Source organism: Rhinolophus hipposideros (genome assembly GCF_964194185.1).
Source record: "Rhinolophus hipposideros genome assembly, chromosome: 3".
Taxonomy (NCBI): Eukaryota; Metazoa; Chordata; class Mammalia; order Chiroptera; family Rhinolophidae; genus Rhinolophus; species Rhinolophus hipposideros.
Window position 1 is genome coordinate 88,357,908 of NC_138049.1, and position 19,027 is coordinate 88,376,934.

General features: G+C 45.1%; 1 protein-coding gene across 1 annotated transcript in view; it reads left to right on the top strand.

The window, feature by feature from the left end:
* TRAM2 (translocation associated membrane protein 2) overlaps positions 1–19,027 on the top strand; it is a 75,853-nt gene that overhangs the window by 39,427 nt on the left and 17,399 nt on the right. Inside the window, exons 3-4 of the mRNA XM_081033299.1 lie at positions 17,255–17,364; positions 17,879–17,995. Of these exons, the coding sequence (XP_080889425.1) occupies positions 17,255–17,364; positions 17,879–17,995 (227 nt within the window). The remainder of the gene's footprint in view (positions 1–17,254; positions 17,365–17,878; positions 17,996–19,027) is intronic.

Here is a 19,027-nt window from a genome sequence, read left to right on the forward strand (position 1 = left end):
CACGTGTGATCTTTTCAGATACTTAAACTCAGCATCCTACCACTGCCAAGATATAGCTGCAGGCCGCATCCCACCGTCGGCCACAGCTCTGCAAGGCTTCTCTGGTCCCACCACCAGGAAGCAGACATTGCTCCTCTTTTTTCGGCTTTTTCGGCTAAGAAGGAATTTTTCTTAGCCGAATTTAGTTCTCTCCTGTTCATTCTGTAGTATAGAGGTGAATTGTCTAGACTCTAAGGTAAGGTTCCTTTCTTTGTCTGGCTCCACCAACGACTAGCTGAAGGACTTTGGGGGCAAAGCCCTTAAACCGTGGCCTATGGAGGACGGAGCCGCGAATCTTTTCTGGACTTGGACTTGCCAGCCCCCCACCCCCCCCCACCCCGCAGTTGCTGTAGTCAGGCTCTGGGGCAGCCAAGTCAGTGCCTTCATATGAGAATCAACTGAGGGACACTGGCAAGAGAGGAAACTTTATTCTCATAAAAGAAGAGACTGGGAACACCGTGGCCAGCACTGGTAGTCAGGAAACCAGGCAAATGCCTGCTTGTCCCAGGGCACACTCCAGCCCTGGTGGGCACAATGGATTGTCTTGCCCAATGTCGTGTGGTCCAAGGTCAAAGTCAGGCTTTTCTACTCCTAGCTTTTGAAAATCCTAGTAACAAAGACACCTCTAGCCCTAGCTGCTCTTATGATTTACTGATTTAAATTTTTTATGTCTTTTTAAAAATTGTGGTAAAATATAGATAATATCCATTTTTAAGTGTACAGGTCAGTGGCATTGAGTACATTCAGATTGTTGTGCAACCATTCCCCCTGTCCATCTTTAGAACTCTTTTCATCTAGCAAAAGTGAAACTCTGTACCTATTAGATAATAGCTCACAATTAAGCCCCCACCCCTGTCCCTGGCATCCACCATTTTACTTTCCGTCTCTGTGCATTTGACTATTCTAGTTACCTCATATAAGTGGAATCATATAGTATTTGTCGTTTTGTGACTGCTTAAAGTTTAATTTTAAATAAGTGTTTTTCAGAATACATTTACATGAGCGATGCATGCCTTTCAGAGGAAATTTATAAAACACAGATAAACCTAAGATGATAAAAATCACAAATAACCTCACCACCCAGCAAAAACTGTAAGTTTGGAACATCGATTCAGAACCCACTTCTTTGCTGTTAGCATATGATGAACACTTTTTCCATGTCATTAAATTATCAATCCATTTAATAAGACATTTTGAAAAGCTGTAGAGTGTTTCTCCATCGGGATTACCACAAATTATGTGCTCAATCCCATATTATTGGATATTTAAGTTTCCAGTTTTTATTATAAACAGTGCTATAAGTAAACATTCTTGTGACTAAATTTTTGCATGCATTCATGATTATTTTCTTAGGATAAATTCCTATTAACTGGAATTTCTGGGTCAAGTAATACGTGAATTTTAAAGGTTTTATATATGTATTGGCAAAATACCCTCTGCCCTCTAATTCTTAGGACCCATAAATCCTAAATTGTTTTGTAAATTAAAATGCATAGGTTTTCAAAAAAGGTTCAAGTGCTAATTTATCAATTTATGAAGAGATACCCAGCTATCAAATGTTGTGCTGGCATTTTCACTACATTTCTTCCCAAAGTCAGTTTATATAGCATGCCACGACCCAATACTGCTTTATTAATTTATCGTGAGTAAGTGTTGTCCTGGGGACCACAACAGTTGACATACATGTGACCAGGGCATGCCTGTATTACAGGAAGGGACTATTTGTAAAACCAGGTCATGATCAAAGGGTAGATTTTTGAGTTTGAAAGCTTTCCCACAGAAATTAGCAGACTAGTGATATCCGAAAAACATCCCTTTCACAGCCAGGATGAGAAGCATATACTTGTATGCCCCAGGGTTGAACTCAGAGACTCTCAGCGTAAAGAGCATCCCACCATGTTTGGGAGGGGTACCACTATGGATCATACATGCCTTCATTTGTTTGTTTTAAATAATTAGTCAGTTGAACAAGCCCGACAAATATTTGTATGCCTCCTATGCACCGGCCCTGGGTATAATTTGTAAAACACGTCTGATCACTGACTCATAGAGCTTACCATTAGCTTAGGGAGGGATCAATAATAAACAAGCAAACAATAAATAATTATAATTATAATAAAGGTAGTGAAGGTTATGTGCTAAGGAGCAATAAAAGGGTGATGACAGAAGATGTTTCTGAGAAGCTGACATTGAGCTGTGTATGTGTAGGAAGTTGTGTTGGGGGTATAGAGAGGGGGTCTGGGCAGAAGGTTCTAACCACAAAGAACATTCCAGGCAGAGGGATCAGCATGTGCAAAGGCCTCAAGGAAGGAACAACCACCTTGGCATGTTTCGTAAATGAAGGCCAGCTAGGTTTGGCATGTTTCTAGGGTGAGGCTATTGAATTCTGCTCCTGGAATCCTCCTCCAGTCCAGAACAAGGCCTGGGTAAAGGTGAAGTTACATTAAAATTCATACTGAATTGAGGAGGTTTCGGTTACTTTAGAAAGAGAGGCTAAAGTATTGTTCAATAGCCTAATCTTTTGTTTAAATCTTGCCATTTGGGGTTATTCGAAATATGACATGCAAATAATCAAGAGAGACAATGAAATCAGAATAGCCTGCTTCATTTTGTTTTGAGCTCTTTAATCACCAACCCAGTCGAGTAATGTTTGGTTTGTAAATACTGGGGGAAAGCAAACTTCTCGTGGGAAAAAAACAGTGCACAATAACACTTCTGTTGAGGTTGTGAATTTTAAAACCCTCCCCCCAAATCTCTTTAAGGCTGGAGGTGCTTGGGGATATATCCTTCTTGGATAGCCAGGGTAAATCCCGATTTCTAAGGTTTCTCCTTTAGCATGTAACTTGTTCAATTCGATGTTTAAAATTAGAATTTTAGTAGACCAGTGAATGTTTTCATACAAAGTAGTCTACCATTTCTAAACTCCTGTGTCTCCTCTCAGCTGAGGTTTTCAAGTTCTCCGGGAAATAAATAGCTAATGGTAATGTGGACGAGTTTTCTTGCCTGTTTTGTTTTGCTCCCACTTTTGTACTCTCTTCTTCCCAGCTCCCAGCTTTTGTTTATAGAGCTGCGGTAACAAAAGTCCCACAAATTGAGTGGCTTAAACAATAGAAATTTATTGTCTCACAGTTCTGGAGGCTAGAAGTCCGAGATCAAAGTCAGCAGAGCTGTTCTCCCTCTGAAGGCGCTAGGGAAGGGTCTGTTCAGGCCTCTCTCCCAGCTTCTGAGAGTTCCTTCGCTTGTGGCAGCTTAATGCCCATCTTCACATGGCATTCACTCTGTGTGCCTGTCAGCCTCTGTGTCCGAGTTTCCCCTTTTTTATAGAAGGACATCAGTCATACTGGATTAGGGGCCCACTCTGCTTCACTACACCCTCATCTTAACTGAGTACATCTACAACAACCCTGTTTCCGAATCAGGCCTTTTTCTGGGGTCAGGACTTCCACAGATGAATTTTGCAGGGACACAGTTCAACTCCTAACACCAGCTATAAATGTATGATTTTGTCGCATTATAAGTTGGCTAAAAAGATTAAGCCCCATTCAGAGAGATGAGCTGACAGAGGAGAGGGGCGATCATTACAGTAAGAAGTTGTGTGCCCTGGTGGAGTGCCCGCCACGCATGCCAGCATCCTTGTGGTTTTCTTTAAGGTCAGCGGCGATGAAGCAGGAAATGTTCCTTGTTACCAAATCCCTACTCTCCTTTTTCCTCTTTGCCATCCTGTTAGGGTTGCCAGACGTGGGAAATAAAAATCCAAGCCCACCAGTTAAATTTAAATTTTAGATAGACAGCAAATGCTTTCTGTAGTGTAAGTATATCTCGGTAGGCATGGGATACAATTATACTCAAAAATTAGTCTTTATCTGAAATTCAAGTTCAACTAGCCATCCTGTATTTTACCTGCCTACCATACACCCTACGCAGCTTTGGGAAGAGATAAAAATATCAGGTTTCTAGTCTCACCACTAGACACTCTGAGTCTTCTCCCTGATTCAAATACTACAAAACATCTGGTATGATGGCCAGAAACATATAGGCTATCAAAGGTCAGCAAAGAAGAGAGGTTCAATTCTTTGTACCGACACACTCGAGGCCCGCTGGCTTCTCTTGTGGAGAGCAGGTGACCTCCAACAGGCTAAGCCTTTACAAGGTTGTTTTGCGTTGTGCCACTGATTTGCTGAATTGTCTTGGGCAAAGCACTTCACATCGGGGTTTCTGTCTCTCACCTGCAAAATCGAGGGAGGGCGATGGTCACTGTCTTAGCCCCAGTGTTTGCTGAAGACGGGAGCCCTAGGAGGCCTCCTGAGCACTTGTCACTCACATTGTGCACAGACTCACACCATTGGCGTCACCTGGGAACTTGTTAGAAACCCAGCCTCCCAGGCTCCACCACAGACCCACTGCGTTAGAACCTCCGAGTCAGGTGGTTCCTGGTTACAGTCTGAGAGGCACTGCTCTTAGTGCTCTGGACGAAAAGCTCCGGGTACGGCTTTCACATGACCCCATGCTTCTAACGCCAAAGGTGAGACAGGGCAAAGCACGACATCCGGTGACTTCTCTGCATCTTCCTGTTCTCTCCGAATTTTGGTTTTCCGGTGACTTCTCTGCATCTTCCTGTTCTCTCCGAATTTTGGTTTTCCTGTAAGTGTTTGATCTGAGGGGTGGGGAGATTTGGGGAGTACCATTGGATAGATGTTGTCTCACGCTGGGGCTGCCTGTCCCTCAGAAGTCAGACACGTTTGCAATCAGTGTGGGTAAGAATCGGGTAGCTCTGATATTCCTGAGCCTGCCTGCTGCTGCTCACCTAGAACAAAAGGCTGAGGGTGAGGGACCTCTTCCAGAGAAGGTTTGTTTTGCAGTCATCAAAGGTGACAAGGACCCATCCCCGGGCTGGATAGGTCCCACTTGGTTTTATGGCCACCAGCTGCTGGGTGGCATTTTGCAACTAGAGATGAAAAGCTCGGGAACCTCCCACATCATAGCTTGGCCATTGTTCTCTCAGCCCCTTCTAGGATGAGACACACTGTCCCCTAAAAACAACCTCAGACAGATGGTTTAAAAGCCTCATTCAGCCGAAGGCCTTTGTCTAAGGCTCAGAGTGTGTTTTTGTTCCCTGTGCTGGCTGGCAGGAATTAGTCTTGTCTTGTGCTTGTATCATGTACTTGAAAGATTGGCATCACGTATCAAACTGAGCCCCTCTTTGTAAGATGAGCTTGTGAGGGACGTAAAAGGGAAGAGGCAGGTGGGCAACAGTGGCCCTGGAGGTGGAAACCTTACTTGATTACAGACAAAAGCTTCCCAACCAGGACCTGTGGCCTATCCAGCTGGAGGAGACTGGAGACTCGGGTCGGCTGGCCTCATCCTTTTACAGCCAAGGGAACTGAGGTGCAGAGGCTTGGTAGACGTTCCCAAGGGTACACCAGTAAGGGCAGAGGATGGGCTGGGCTGCTCACACCCATGCAGCACAAGGGCCTAGGATTCAAACTTCACCTGGCAAATTTAACTAGGATCGTGCTGGATCCTTAAGAATACGTGCACTTTACTGCGCGTGTTACACCTCCATAAAATTTCTGGAGAAAATGGCGATGCTCTCTGCTTACTGATATGAAATGATATCCGGGATACATTATTAGTGGGGGGAAAAAGCAAGGTACAGACAGAACAGATAGTATTCCACTTATGTGAGAAAGGGGAGAAAAGAAACATACGTATTTGTATTTGCAGAAAGAAACACTGGAAGGTGACATAAGAAATTCTGTAAGGGTACACAAGGAACAATAGTGATTACCCCCTATCACACTTCCTTTGACACAGGGGGTGTCAAAGGAAGGGAGGATGGGTGGGAACAAGACTTTCACTCTGACTTTTTGTACAGAGTTATATTTGAACCACATGAGCGTATTGTCTAGTCAATATTTTTAAAATAGTCAAGTACTGTTGGCTTTGTACAAATAAAATTTTAAAAGTGGTGTCTTCCCTACCCCGTTGCTCTGCTTTTTTTTTTCCCCATAGGGGCCCAGACCAGGCATGAAAAGACCTGAAGCTCATGCCTGGAGCTGCCAGTTGCCTGTTATATGATCCTGGGTCTCTCCACCTAAATGACCCCTTCTGGACAATGGGAATAATATTATCACTCTTTTCTCACAAAGCGAGGAGGGCACAGATAGCTGACTTATAAACTGTAGAGTGCTATGCAAATAGATGAGATCATTATGACTGCTTCTCACAGAAAGAATCAGAAGCTAAAGGAACAGAGTGGTCATCATCCAGCACACACAAGAAACACTCCGCTTAGGAGGCTCCTTTAGGATAATAACACAGACAACAACCATAACCCATTTACTGAACACTTACTCTGTGCCAGGCACGTCTTGGAAGTGACATCATTTGCTCCTCACCGTAACCCTGAGTATCAGCCCCATTTACAGACACAACAGCTGAGGCTCAGAGGCCAGCAGTAACTAGGCCCCTAGACTCTAACCATGCTACTGATGCTTGGGGGCAAAGCCCATCGTCTCCCCGCCAGGCATCACGGCGACCTGACTCCCTTCTAATCACTCAGAGAGGGCATTCATTAAACCCCAAGGCCTGCCCACTCCCTGAGGTGTCAGGGCAAAGAGAGGGGCCGAGGTCAGGCTCAGGGCACACAGCAGCATTCTGACCTCCACCCCGGCCCTGCCTGCGTCTCCCCAGCTACCAGGCCAAACCGTCTGGCCTCCCAACCCCGACAATGTGGCCAGAGGCATGTGAATTAAGATTTGAAGCACTCTCATGGTTCTCACATACACACATGCCCTCAGAGGTTGAATTGTGTACCCCCTGCACCCCTGCCCGACAACAACAATAAAAATATGTTGGAGTCCTAACCCCCAGTACCTCAGAACATAATCTTATTTGGAGATAGGGATTTTATGAAGTTCATCAAGTTAAAATGAGGTCCTTAGGGTGCGCCCTAATCCAATAAGACGAGTGTCCTTGTAAAAGGGGGATATTTGGCTACAGAGACAGATACACAGAAAGGGAAGACGGCCATCTACTAGCCACAGAGAGAGGCCTGGAACAGATCCTTCCCTCACAGCTTTCAAAGGAACCAACCCTGTGGACACCTTGATTTTGGACTTCCAGCCTCCAGAAGTGAGATAATAAATTGCTGTTGTTTAAGCCACCCAGTCTGTGGTACTTTGTATTGGTGGCCCTAGCAATTAGTTAATATATCCATATAAACAATTCCACCTCCCTCATCCTTGCAGGCTACCCAGAGAATTAAAGATAAAGCTGAGGAATCTTCAAAGTTGTCATTTTAACCCATATTGCATTATTGGAATATAATATTCCAATATTCCTCCAGTTTTAGAATAAGGTAAGAAGACAAGAAAAGGATATTCTTATGATGTAAAAAGATGGAGCAAAACTAAGAGAAGTGTCAAAGAGAATTTAGAAATAAAAGCGCTTAGCTTCTGAATACTTTTTTTTGTTCTTTTTGGTCTTTCTAAAACTTTTTATTTATTTAAGTGTGTTTTTTAGGACCCATCAGCTCCAAGTAGTTGTTTCAATCTAGTTGTGGAGGGCGCAGCTCACACTGGCCCATGTGGGGATTGAACTGGCGACCTTGTTGTTAAGAGCACCATGCTCTAACCAACTGAGCTAACTGGCCACCCCCTGAATACTTTTCTTGATGTACCATTCCTCTTCATAAGGCTGATAACTCGCCCTGTGGCCTGCAAGAAAGAAATATCACAACTCCTAGGTGCCACGCACCCACTCAGCCTCCACTGTAGCTTACAAACCTGAGGCTTCCTTTCATACACGACCAGCCCAGGCAGACAATTGGCAAGCTGTGAGGAATACCTACAGCTGGGGAAGGTGTGAAATTTTTTTTTTAATTCATTAAAAGCCATAAAGGATATGGCTTTTACATATGGCGACATCCATGTAGCCGCCATCTCCATCAAGACATGGTGCTCCCAGCCTCTGCGTGCCCCTTCACATCAATACCCCCACCCCAAAGCAGCCACCGTTCCTCGTTCTAAGTCTCCTGATTAGTTTTACCTAATCTCGATCTTCATTTCTCTGATTTTTTTTCAAAGCTACCCCATTGTTTACAGCAGTGCTTCTTAAATTTTAGCATGCGTCAGAATAACCTGGAGATGTTGGTAAACATAGATTCCTGGGCCATATTCCTAGTTTCTGATTCAATAGGTCTGGGGTCGATGTGCAAGAATGTACATCTCTAAACTTGCAGGTCTGCTGACACTGTTGCTCACAGCCAGACTTGGAGGTGTATTGCAACTGTGGCTTATTTCACCGGTCCCCTATAGATGAAAACAGCTTGGGTTGTTGCCATTCGTTTATTTTTAAACACAGTGCTGCAGTGCCTAACCTTCTACACATGTCATTTTGAACATGGCAGGTATTAGCTATCAGATAAATCCCCAGAAGTGGAATTGCCACATCAAAGGGGCGACACATTTGTAATCGTGTTGGAAACTGCCACGTTGCCCCTCTAAAGAGGTGGTACATTTTGCATTCCCACCAGCAGTGTGGGAGAGAGAGCCTGCTTCCCCAAAGCAAGAGTACATTGTCAAGCTTTGGGTTGTTGCCCATCTGATAGGTATGAAATGGTATCTCACTGTAGTTTTAATTTGCATTTCTCTTCTGTGTAAGATTGAGCATCTTTTGAAATGTATAAGGGCCATCTGTGTTTTTTTTCTTTCTGTGAATTGTCTGTTCAGATCCTTTGTCCGTTCTCTGTTGGATTTTTTTATCTTTTTATTCTGAAGTTCGAGAAGCTCTTTACGTATTAGTAAGTTGGCCCTTTGTTTATTATCAGAATTGTGAATATTTATCATTAATTGTGAATATTTTCCCCTAGATGATCATTTCCCTCTTGATTTTGCTTACGGTATTTTTTTTTTTTGGCATATCTATGTTCGGTTTTGTGTGTGTGTGTGTGTGTGTGTGTGTGTACGCGTGAACTAAAAGATGGATAATAATGTGAAAACAGAGTTGGCTGTAATCACAGAAACCAACAAAAAGTAATTTTACAAATCTGGATTTGCAGGGGTTGGGAAGGAAACTGGGAGAGAAAGAAGCATCTAAGTTGTGCATTGATGCTCTTTAAAAAACCAGTTTTTCAGACAAAGGCAGCAGCCTTGTTGTCAGATGCCCAGACTCTAAGGAGATATGTAAAGCACAGTAAGTGGCCGCCAACCAGCTCCGGTCACTGGGCGGAGGAGGTGAGAGCCTGTACTGTGGTTTCGGGATGAGATTGGCACGTGTAAAGGCAGGCAGGAGAAGCTCTTCCAGGTAACACCAAAGGAAACAGGAAAATGTCTGTTAGTCATAGGAAGCACAACAGGACGTCCATAAGAATGTTGCTCCCGAAAAGGGACAGCTGCTAACAGAGGTTGTCAAAACAACCAAGGCTGTTATTGATTAGTTTAGCTCTCTTTTAAAACCGTGATCAGAGATAAGCAAAGCAAGTGTCACTTTGATGGGAGATTGGAAAACTCATTTATAGTGGGAAGGTCTTTATTCAGGGTGTTTTCTTCCAAGGCTAGATTCATTTCGACAGTAGGGCATATTGACATACTCCATGGGGCTGTGGAGGAAGGAACCTCATGGAATATTGGTGCTGGAGAAGCGTCAGGGGTCATCTGGGCTCGAGAGTGCAAATTGGTGGCCTGTGGGCAGAGTTGGCTGCAGACGTGTTTTCTTTGGCCGGTTTGGTGTTGGCCCATGACATGTTTTTAAAATTTTTGAATTACTCACCAATATTTAAAAATCAGATGACGCCATGTAAAGATAGCTGTCTTTGCTTTTGAAATATCGGGAATCTGGCCACAGTGGGCTGTACTCCTCACATGGCCACAGTGGCTGAGAAGCATCTTCCCCATGCCCTCCTTCAACCCCGTGGGACACGTATTCCGTAGTTTTCTACAGTCACCATGTCCTCTCTAGCATATCCCTAAGATTGACACTGTCATTCGCCATTTATCCCAGTTTTAACTGTTGTTTTGTTTTGGTAAGGTTAAAGGAAAGTGGATATTTCTTAAACATGTTCCGTTCTCAAGTGGACATGTGAAAAATAAATCAAGAGGGTGATACCTTGAAGGAAAAATGGTGGAAAGTGTATTGTGGAAGTGAAGACTATTCCTGTTTAATGCAGCAGATGTCTGCGTTGAAAGGATTCCTCTTAAGACACTTGGACCTCTTTGCTCATGAATGTTACCCAACTGGTCTCTGTAGGTATTTTGCTGCGACTCATGACCAGAATGGCCACTCTGGTCTAATAGCTCCAAGACGTGCTGACACTTTCTCTTCTAAGAAGATATGATAGGTTACTGCCAAATCATAGCCATTCTTTTCAAGAGCTTGTGTGAGACAGGGGCAGTGCTGAAAGAGTAGGAGCTGTAACTTGGGTGGTGAGGGGGATTTGTATAAGAATTCATGAGCAACCAAATGTTTAAAAAGAAAAAATAACCAAAAGCATCAGTTTGTTTATAGCTTCCTAGAAAAACGCAAAGCCCCAACCTCCATAGCTCTGTGGAAAGCAGAAGGGGCCAAACCAATTTACTTTCCCACTATGATCAAAAGTATGAAGATAGCAGATAAGAAGAAGCAATAGAGATAACATATGAATCAGAGCAAAGCTTTGGAGTGCTTATGTATGATGCTGCTTCTTGGGATTGTAGGAGAAAGAGATCAAAGGGGCGACTTTTTACCAGTCAGGATACGGGACCTGGGGAGGGCATTAGGGGCTTGGGTTGACTCCAAGGAGGCTTTTGGACACTGGGAGACCTGAGACATGGCCCATGTTCCTTAACTCTCTGAACCCCGTTTCTTTATCTGCTTTCCTTGCCTATCTCACGAGATGGTTATGAGGATCAAGCAAAACAGCACACGCTGAAGAATTAAACCATGGAGGGCTACACGGTACAGTGAGATTCCAGAAGGAATTTGACAATCATTCCCCACAGCCAGGCCATCAGCTGTTTTTTTTGATTCCATCACCCACATGTGTCTAAACTTGTCTTCCCTCAGCGCTCTGCCACCATCCTAATGCAGGGCACCCACTGCCATCCCCCTGGCCTGGAATCCCTGCTGGTGCCTGCTAACTAACTATTCTCCCACCTTCGCCTCTCAAACCCATTCATCATAGGCAGGAGAGGGGTCTTATAAATGTGTATGTACCTACAGTCCTCCAGTAGCCTTCCATTGCCTTTCAGATATTTTGCCATAACCTGTAAGGGGGTCCTTTGTCATATGGCCTCCCACCTCTGCAGCCTGACCTATATACAGCTCGACCACTTTACTCCATCCCTCAGTCCATTTGGATCTTCCCCAAGCGGCCTGCACTCCGCCCTCACCAGCGCTCTCCTCCATGTCCTCTGCCTGGCCACCCTCCATGAGGCTTCTGCTCCATGTCATTGCCTCCTCAGTCTTCACGCCAGAGCACTTATCACACTGGCCACTGGTGGGTTTTTTATTTGTGGTAAAGTACTCATAATACAAAATTTACCATCTTTACCATTTCTAAGTGTACACCTCAGCAGTGTCAAGTACATCATGGTTGGGCAATCAGTCTTGCAATATTGAAACTTTGCACCCATTACACAGCAACTCTCCGTTCCCCTTTCCCCAGCGCCTGGCAACCACCATTCTACTTTCTGTTTCTATGAATTTGACTGCTATAAGAACTGCATATGATGGAATCATATGTAGTATTTTCATAGTGTGCGCTAGCTTCATCGATGTTGTAGCATGTGACAGGAGTGTCTTCCTTCGGGAGGGTGGCTAATACTCTACTGTGTGTGTACGCCACGTTTTGTTTTTCCATTCATCTGTTGAATGACACTTGAGCTCTTTCCACCTTTGGCTGTTGTGAGTAGTGCTGTTATGAACATGGGTGTGCAAATAGTATTCAAATATTTCTTCGAGGTTCTGCTTCCAATTCTTTTGAGTAGATACTGAGAAATGGAATTGCTGGATCATATGGTAGTTCTATTTTTAATTTTGAGAAACCACCATACTGTTTTCCATAGTGACTGTACCATTTTACACGCCCACAAACAATGCACAAAGGTTTCAGTTTATACATACCCTTGCCATGACTTGTTATTTTCTGTTTTTTGTGGGTTTTTTTTCCATTGTAGCCATTCTAATGGGTGTGAGGTGGTGTCTCATTGTGGTTTGGATTTGCATTTCCCTAATGATAGTGATGGTGAGTGCCTTTTCATGGACCTGTTGGCCATTTGTATGTCTTCGTTAGAGAAATGTGTATTCAAGCCCTTTGCCCATGTGTTAATCTGATTGTTTTTGTTGTTGTTGAGTTATAGTTCTTTGGCCTATGGTTTTTCAGTATATGAGAGTTTGGTGTGTACCCACTAAACTCCAAAAGGGCAGGGTCCTGCTTACCTTGGTCACTGCTGTCTCCACCAGTGCCCAGCATGGAGCCTTACACATGGTTTATTGGTTGCTAATCAAACATGCTTGTAGCTTTCGGAGATCCAAGATGGAGGAGTAGATAAACACTGTGCTTGCCTCATCCCATGAACACATCAGAATTATAATTATAGAACAATCAACCTGGAGAACTATCTGAAGTCTAGCTGAACAGAAGTTTTATAACTAAGGATATAAAGAAGAAGCCACATCAAGACTGGAAGGAGGGCAGAAATACAAAACGGGCCTGTCCCAAACCTCCCTGTTGTGGTTGAAAATCAGGAGGGATATCTCAGCTGTGAAGGTTCCCCCCACCTGAAGGAATGAAGGACCCCAGCCCCACTCCAGGCTCCCCAGCCCAGAGTACTGGTGCTGAGAAGAGGAGTCCCCACAACATTTGGCTGTGAAAAAGAGTGGGGATTCTGACCATCCAGGTGGAACAGAAGGCTGCAGGAAACTCAGATATCCTCTTAAAGGGTCTGTATACAGACTCACCCTGGGCTCCGGCGGAGAGACAGTGACTCGGGGGGCAGTGGAGACATATGGGGAGATACTGAGTTGTGTAACTTAGGGGCCAGGACTGGAAAGACAGTTGCTGTTTTCCCCGTGCGGGATCCTTCTCCATTGCAGTCATCAGTCACGTGCCATCTGTCCTGTACTGAGCCCTCCACCATGCTTATGGCCAAATCTGAATCTGAATTGCTCTGGTGAGCTCCACTTGCTCCCTCGTGGTGATTCACCGAGACCCCGCCACACCCAACTCCATTCTGCAGGAGGCTTTACCAGCTGCTGAACATTACAGGAGCTGGCAGGTGGCAGCAGGCCTCGGAGTTTCCTGGCTTTTTGCAGAGCCAACCCAGAACTGGTACAGGTGGCAGCCATCCTCAGTTCACAGTGTGGCCTCTCCCACATGCCTCCAGGTCCAGCACGGGCAGTGACCAACCATGGATTGCTTTGTATCTCCTACCAGGTAGTCTCTGGCTGGTGATAGGCAGTGGCTGAACTTAGCCTGCACCGGTACCCCTTCCAAGAGGTCCCAGAACTAACTGGGAGGTTGGTAGCTGGAGGCTGGCTTCAGATCACTGCAGAACGCCATGTGATTAGCTCCACAAGCGGCACACCCGAAGAGTGGTCTCAACAGACACCAGAGCCAACTGGGGCCAATCCCACTCCATGGGGTACTAAGCACCCCACACAGCAGCCTGTAAGCTGTGCACGGGGCCGAAACCCACAACCAACCAGCCTGAGGGTCATTCCCACACACTGATGTGCCAATAGCAGTCAAGGCTTAACTATAATAGCAGGGCACACACAACCCACACAAGGGACACTCCTGGAGCACCCAGGGCAGGTAACTAGGGAAACTGCACCACAGGGCCCCACAGGGCACCTGCTACATAAGGCCACACAGCAAGATTAGGAGATGTAACAGATACACCTAACACATAGACACACACACAGAGAGGCAGCCAAAATGAAGAAATGAAGAAATGCATCCCAAATGAAAGGACAGGAGAAAACTCCAGAAAAACAGCTAAATAAAATGGAGGAAAGCAACCTACCAGAGACAGAGTTCAAAACATTGGTTATAAAGGTACCCAGGGAATTTAGAACTTCAACAAAAAGATAGCAAGCGTAAAAAAAAGGATGTAGAAACCATAAAAAAACAAAAAACAAAAACAAACCAGAAATGAAGAATACAGTAACTAAACTAAAGAATGCACTGAAAGGAATCACCAGCAGACTAGATGAAACACAGGATCGAATCAATGATTTAGAAGACAAGGTAGCAGAAAACACCCAATCGATACAGCAAGAAGAAAAAAGAATCCAAAAAAATGAGAATAATTTAAGGTACCTCTGGACAACATCACATAGAACAACGTTCACATCATAGGGGTACCCGAAGAAGAAGAGAGAGCAAGGAATTGAAAACCTAGTCATGGGATGTAACATAAAGCATAGGGAATATAGTCAATAACATGGTAATAACTATGTATAGTGCCAGGTGGGTACTAGACTAGTCAGGGGGATCATTTCTTAAATTATATAAATGTCTAACCACTGTGCTGTACACCTGAAATTAATAAAAAATAATATTAAATGTCAACTCTATCTGAAATTTTAAAAAGGAGGGAAAAGGTGAAGGGGAGTAGAAGGTCCAGATTTCCAGGAATAAAACATGTAAGTCATGAGGATGTAATGTACAGCATGGGGAATATAGTCAGTAATACAGAGGGTGCCAAAAAAATGTATGCGCATTTAAAGAAAGGAAAAAACTGTATTAAGATTGTAATACTGAATAGATAACGGTAACAAAAGATGAATATAAGTCGTGTGTATATATATATTTTGGCACCCCTGGTATGGTGATAGTGTCTTACTGTGTCAGATGGTGGCTGGACTTATCACGGTGTTCACTTCTTTAGGTGTATAAATGGTGAATAACTATGGTGCACACCTGAAATTAATATTATATGAGTATGTTAGCTAATATTTAAAAAAATAAAGGGCCAGATAAGTTTTGGACCAAAAAACAAATAAACAAAATACCATCCACGTAGCTCTCAACAGTGAAGGAATGAAAGAATGTGTTAATTCATGCATTCATTCTTGTTTCAAGAAGGATTTAAGGCTATGGTCCTGTCTTTTTGGAACCATGGTTCTTGGGGTGAAGAATGCAGTTGACTCCGAAGAGGCTTTAAAATGGATAATCTAACATCTTGACAGGTGTTATTTCCCTAGTTTGGACTGTGCGTGTTTGGTTGGGTATAACTCCCATTTTGCCTAATGATGGTCTTGATGATGAAACTTTGCAAGTGTTTAGTAATTTCGTAGTTCCAAAGTATGCGGCCATCTGATTAGTCCCCTTTCATCCTCCCTTATGAAGAAGGCAGGGAAGATGTAATCCGAGCTTCACAGATGGACAAGCAAAATGAGAGGATGAGTCCCATGCCTATCTCTTCTCCCACCTCCAATGTCTTCTCTTTTGGTCCTCGGTGCCTACTTCCCCTCCCGGATCTCAGCCCCTTTGATGGGTCAGTCACCTAGTCTTACCAGTTCTCCATCCCTGACAGCCCTCCTCCCTCCATTTCCCTCTTCTCCTGCTTTTATTCAGGGCCCTCTGGTTCCTTACCTGGATCACGTTTGGCAGTTCCCTAATTGGTGTCTCTATCTCTAGGCATGATGCTGTTCATTGCTGCCACCTTAAACTTTCCAAACTCAAGTTTCATCATTTTCCTGTAGAATTTGAATTCTTCGATGTTTCCAGGTTGCTTTCAGGATAAAGTCCACACCCTTTTGCGTGGCACCCAGGCCATTCTCAGCGGCCTCATCACCTAACATGCCTGCCTCCCCTGTTCCCACAGCACTGCAACCTCATTCCCTGTATCCTTTGCAGGTGCCACCTCTGCCTAGGGTGCCCCCCCACCGCACCACCTGACCACCCTTACTATTCCTGGTTTTCCTGTTCCCCCTGACCTGCTACCTCACCATCTCCACGCAAGCCACAGTCAGCCCTCACCTGCCTTGGCTCCCTGTGTTGCTGTGTTTACCTCTTAGTACCACGTACCTGTCTATAGGTAATGGTACCTTTCTTAGTCAGTCTCCTTGCGGGATCTGTGCACTCTGAAGCCAGGGCAGTGTCCTTGCCAGCCCTCTCACCTCCTCACCACTGCCCACTGTCACATTCTCGCCGCCTGGGGTGGCAGATGCTGTGGGTTCACTGTCAGAGTGACCCAGTCAGCTCTATTTCATTCCGTGATCACCCTGAAACTCACCTACCTTCTGTAACTGCCTCCCAGCAAAGAGTGGTGACTCATGTGTCTGTGACTCAGCACGAATGTGTCACAGCTGGAAAGGCAGCCTGTGAATCTGCTGGTGGGAGGGAGTTTTACTGAGCAGCAGCGATCCAGGCCTGAGTTCACAGCTCTAGCAGCCCTGTGGCCTGCTACCGCAATGTGGGTGTAAACCCTCCTGTCAGTGGAGGAAAAGGCTGCCCTGGCTGAGCTCTAGGAGACTTACGCACCTGGGATTCTGAGTGCTTACTGTTAAGTAACATTCTAATAAACGGTCATTTATTGTGTGCTTGCCAGGGTTGTAGGCACTCTGATAAGCATCTTGCCTACAAATTATTTTATTCTCACAATAATGCATTTCTCCCAGCATCCACAACAAAAACAATAGCACTTACATGGATAACAGTTACTTTGTGCCGGATACTATTCTAAGCACTTTGTATTTATTAAATCATCTTATTCTCGTAGTAACCCTATGATACAGGAACTGCTGTTATCCTTATTTTACAGATGAGGAAACTGAGGCACAGACAGGTCACATAGAGGGTGCCCCAGAGTCACATAGGCAGTAAATGACAGAGCTGGGATGTCAACTCAGTCTTCTGAGTGTCCATTCTTAAGCATCCCCCCGCCTCCCTACCGCTGTGCTTTCCCGATGAAGTATTGGTTGATGATCAAGTATCAAGTATCTCGATGATCAAGATTGGTTGTCTCTAACCCCTGGTGGCTTGTAAACACTGTGCTCTCCTGCCCAGACAAATTGTGGTGTGCTTGGCTCTCCTTAGCCTTCCCTGTTGGCACTTCCCAAGGGTCAAGTTCAGAGGTTGGACAGGATTCGGTGGAAGAAACTCTTTCTTCTAAATCTAGGGTTTACAGAAAAAGGGAAGCGTTTTCCTTCAGATCCCCTTTCGGTTTTGGGTCCCAGAGCATTTCCTCACCCCACGGATGCTGATGTGGTCTCATTACCCCCTCAGACAGTGAAACCATGCACTACCACTACGGGCCGAAGGACCTGGTCACAATCTTGTTCTACGTCTTCATCACCATCATCTTGCACGCTGTGGTTCAGGAGTACATTTTAGACGTAAGTGATGTGCCTAGATTCCGAAATCAGAAACTGGGGAGATACCTTGGTTTGTAGGCGCTTGCCTTGGAGGAAACTGCAGCTTTGAACCTGTGGGCCCCCTAATTTGCATGCCCGGGTTGGTCACGTTGACTGGACTTCCCTCTAATTCCCAGTAAGATGACCACACTGCTCTGTGTCCCCTCTCACGGCCTTCCTTAGTCAGCGTACGCAACAGCAATGTTATTACATGGGGAGAGAGCTACCTGATACATGACAGGGCAACGTCCTTAAGGGTCTGTCCTACGCAGCATGGTTGGGGGATGCCTTCTGTACATCGAGGCTGAAGACATTCATCTTGCTGCTTTCTCAAAATTCTTACATGAGTCTAAGGGCTGTATGTACACAGAGGCTTACACTAAGTAACTTGGATTACGCTGGCTTCCAACCTTAGCCCTTTCATGGGGAGTTTGAAACCTATCGGTTACCAGCACGTTTGTATATAGTAAGATGTGGGATTCTCTTCATTTTTTAGAAAATCAGCAAGCGGCTTCATCTCTCTAAGGTTAAACACAGCAAGTTCAACGAATCTGGACAGCTGGTCGTCTTTCATCTCAGCTCGGTGATATGGTGCTTCTACGTGGTGGTGACGGTGAGTGGTCCTCAGGACTGGGGAGGGGCAGGGCCTGGGCCCCCAGGCAGCGCGGCTCTTCTTGGGTTGCTCAGAAGATAACTGCGAAGGGCTTAGCGGGGAAGAAATAAAGTAAGGAGCAGTATGGATGGAAACTTGGAGTTTCTCAGAACTGATGCTATTTTTGCATCCTCCTGGTATTGTGGTGAGAGAGAGGCCAGATGATATGGATGCCGTTTTGTAGCTGGGAGAGTCATCTTGTCCAGAAATAAACAGTCGTTATAGTTATTATGTGAGGGTACAGTAATGATACTGTATATCTAGATAGCAGTGTATTGTTTTCCAGGGCCCTTCTATACACACTATCCCGTGAGATAAGTTTTATGTTCATTTGGGTACCCGGGTTATGGATTGCAGAAACCCAAGCTCAAGTTTCACAGTGTGCCCACGGTCCCGTGCTTTCGCGGGAACAAGGACGGGGCTTGGACTTGGGGATCTGGTTCTAAGTCCAGTGCACTTACTGTTTTATGGCATTGGCCTCCTGCATGCAAGGCCAGCAGCGCCTGGTCTACACATGAAATCCTTGCGAGTCGGGGCTATTCCCACAAACGCCTGGAGGACCAGACCAGTTATCTGCCTCCCCTTTCTACACAACAGGACTCTTCTTACAAGCAACCTTTGATATGGCAAAAAAAAAACCTTTGTGCAAAGGAATGTGGACAGTCCTTTGGGGTTCGCTGTAACAAGTCCTGGCCTGTCCTGCTAGGAAGTGTTTAATTAGCGTCCCTGCTCCCCTCACCCCCCACCCCCAACTCGGAGCACCATCCATCGGTAACCTGGTCTTTTTCTCAGGAGTTAGACCTGTCCTGTGAGAAATTCAGCCCCCGGGGATGGAAAATTCAGCAACCTTCTGACCTTTTAGAGATTTCCTTTGCTATCTCCCACTGAACCTCTCTTCCCCTTCCTCCTCTTCCTTTGGTGCCAGTGATGAACTTTCACATCCTAAGGAACTGTGCTCCACAGCTGAGCATTGAATTCATGTTCTCAAAGAAG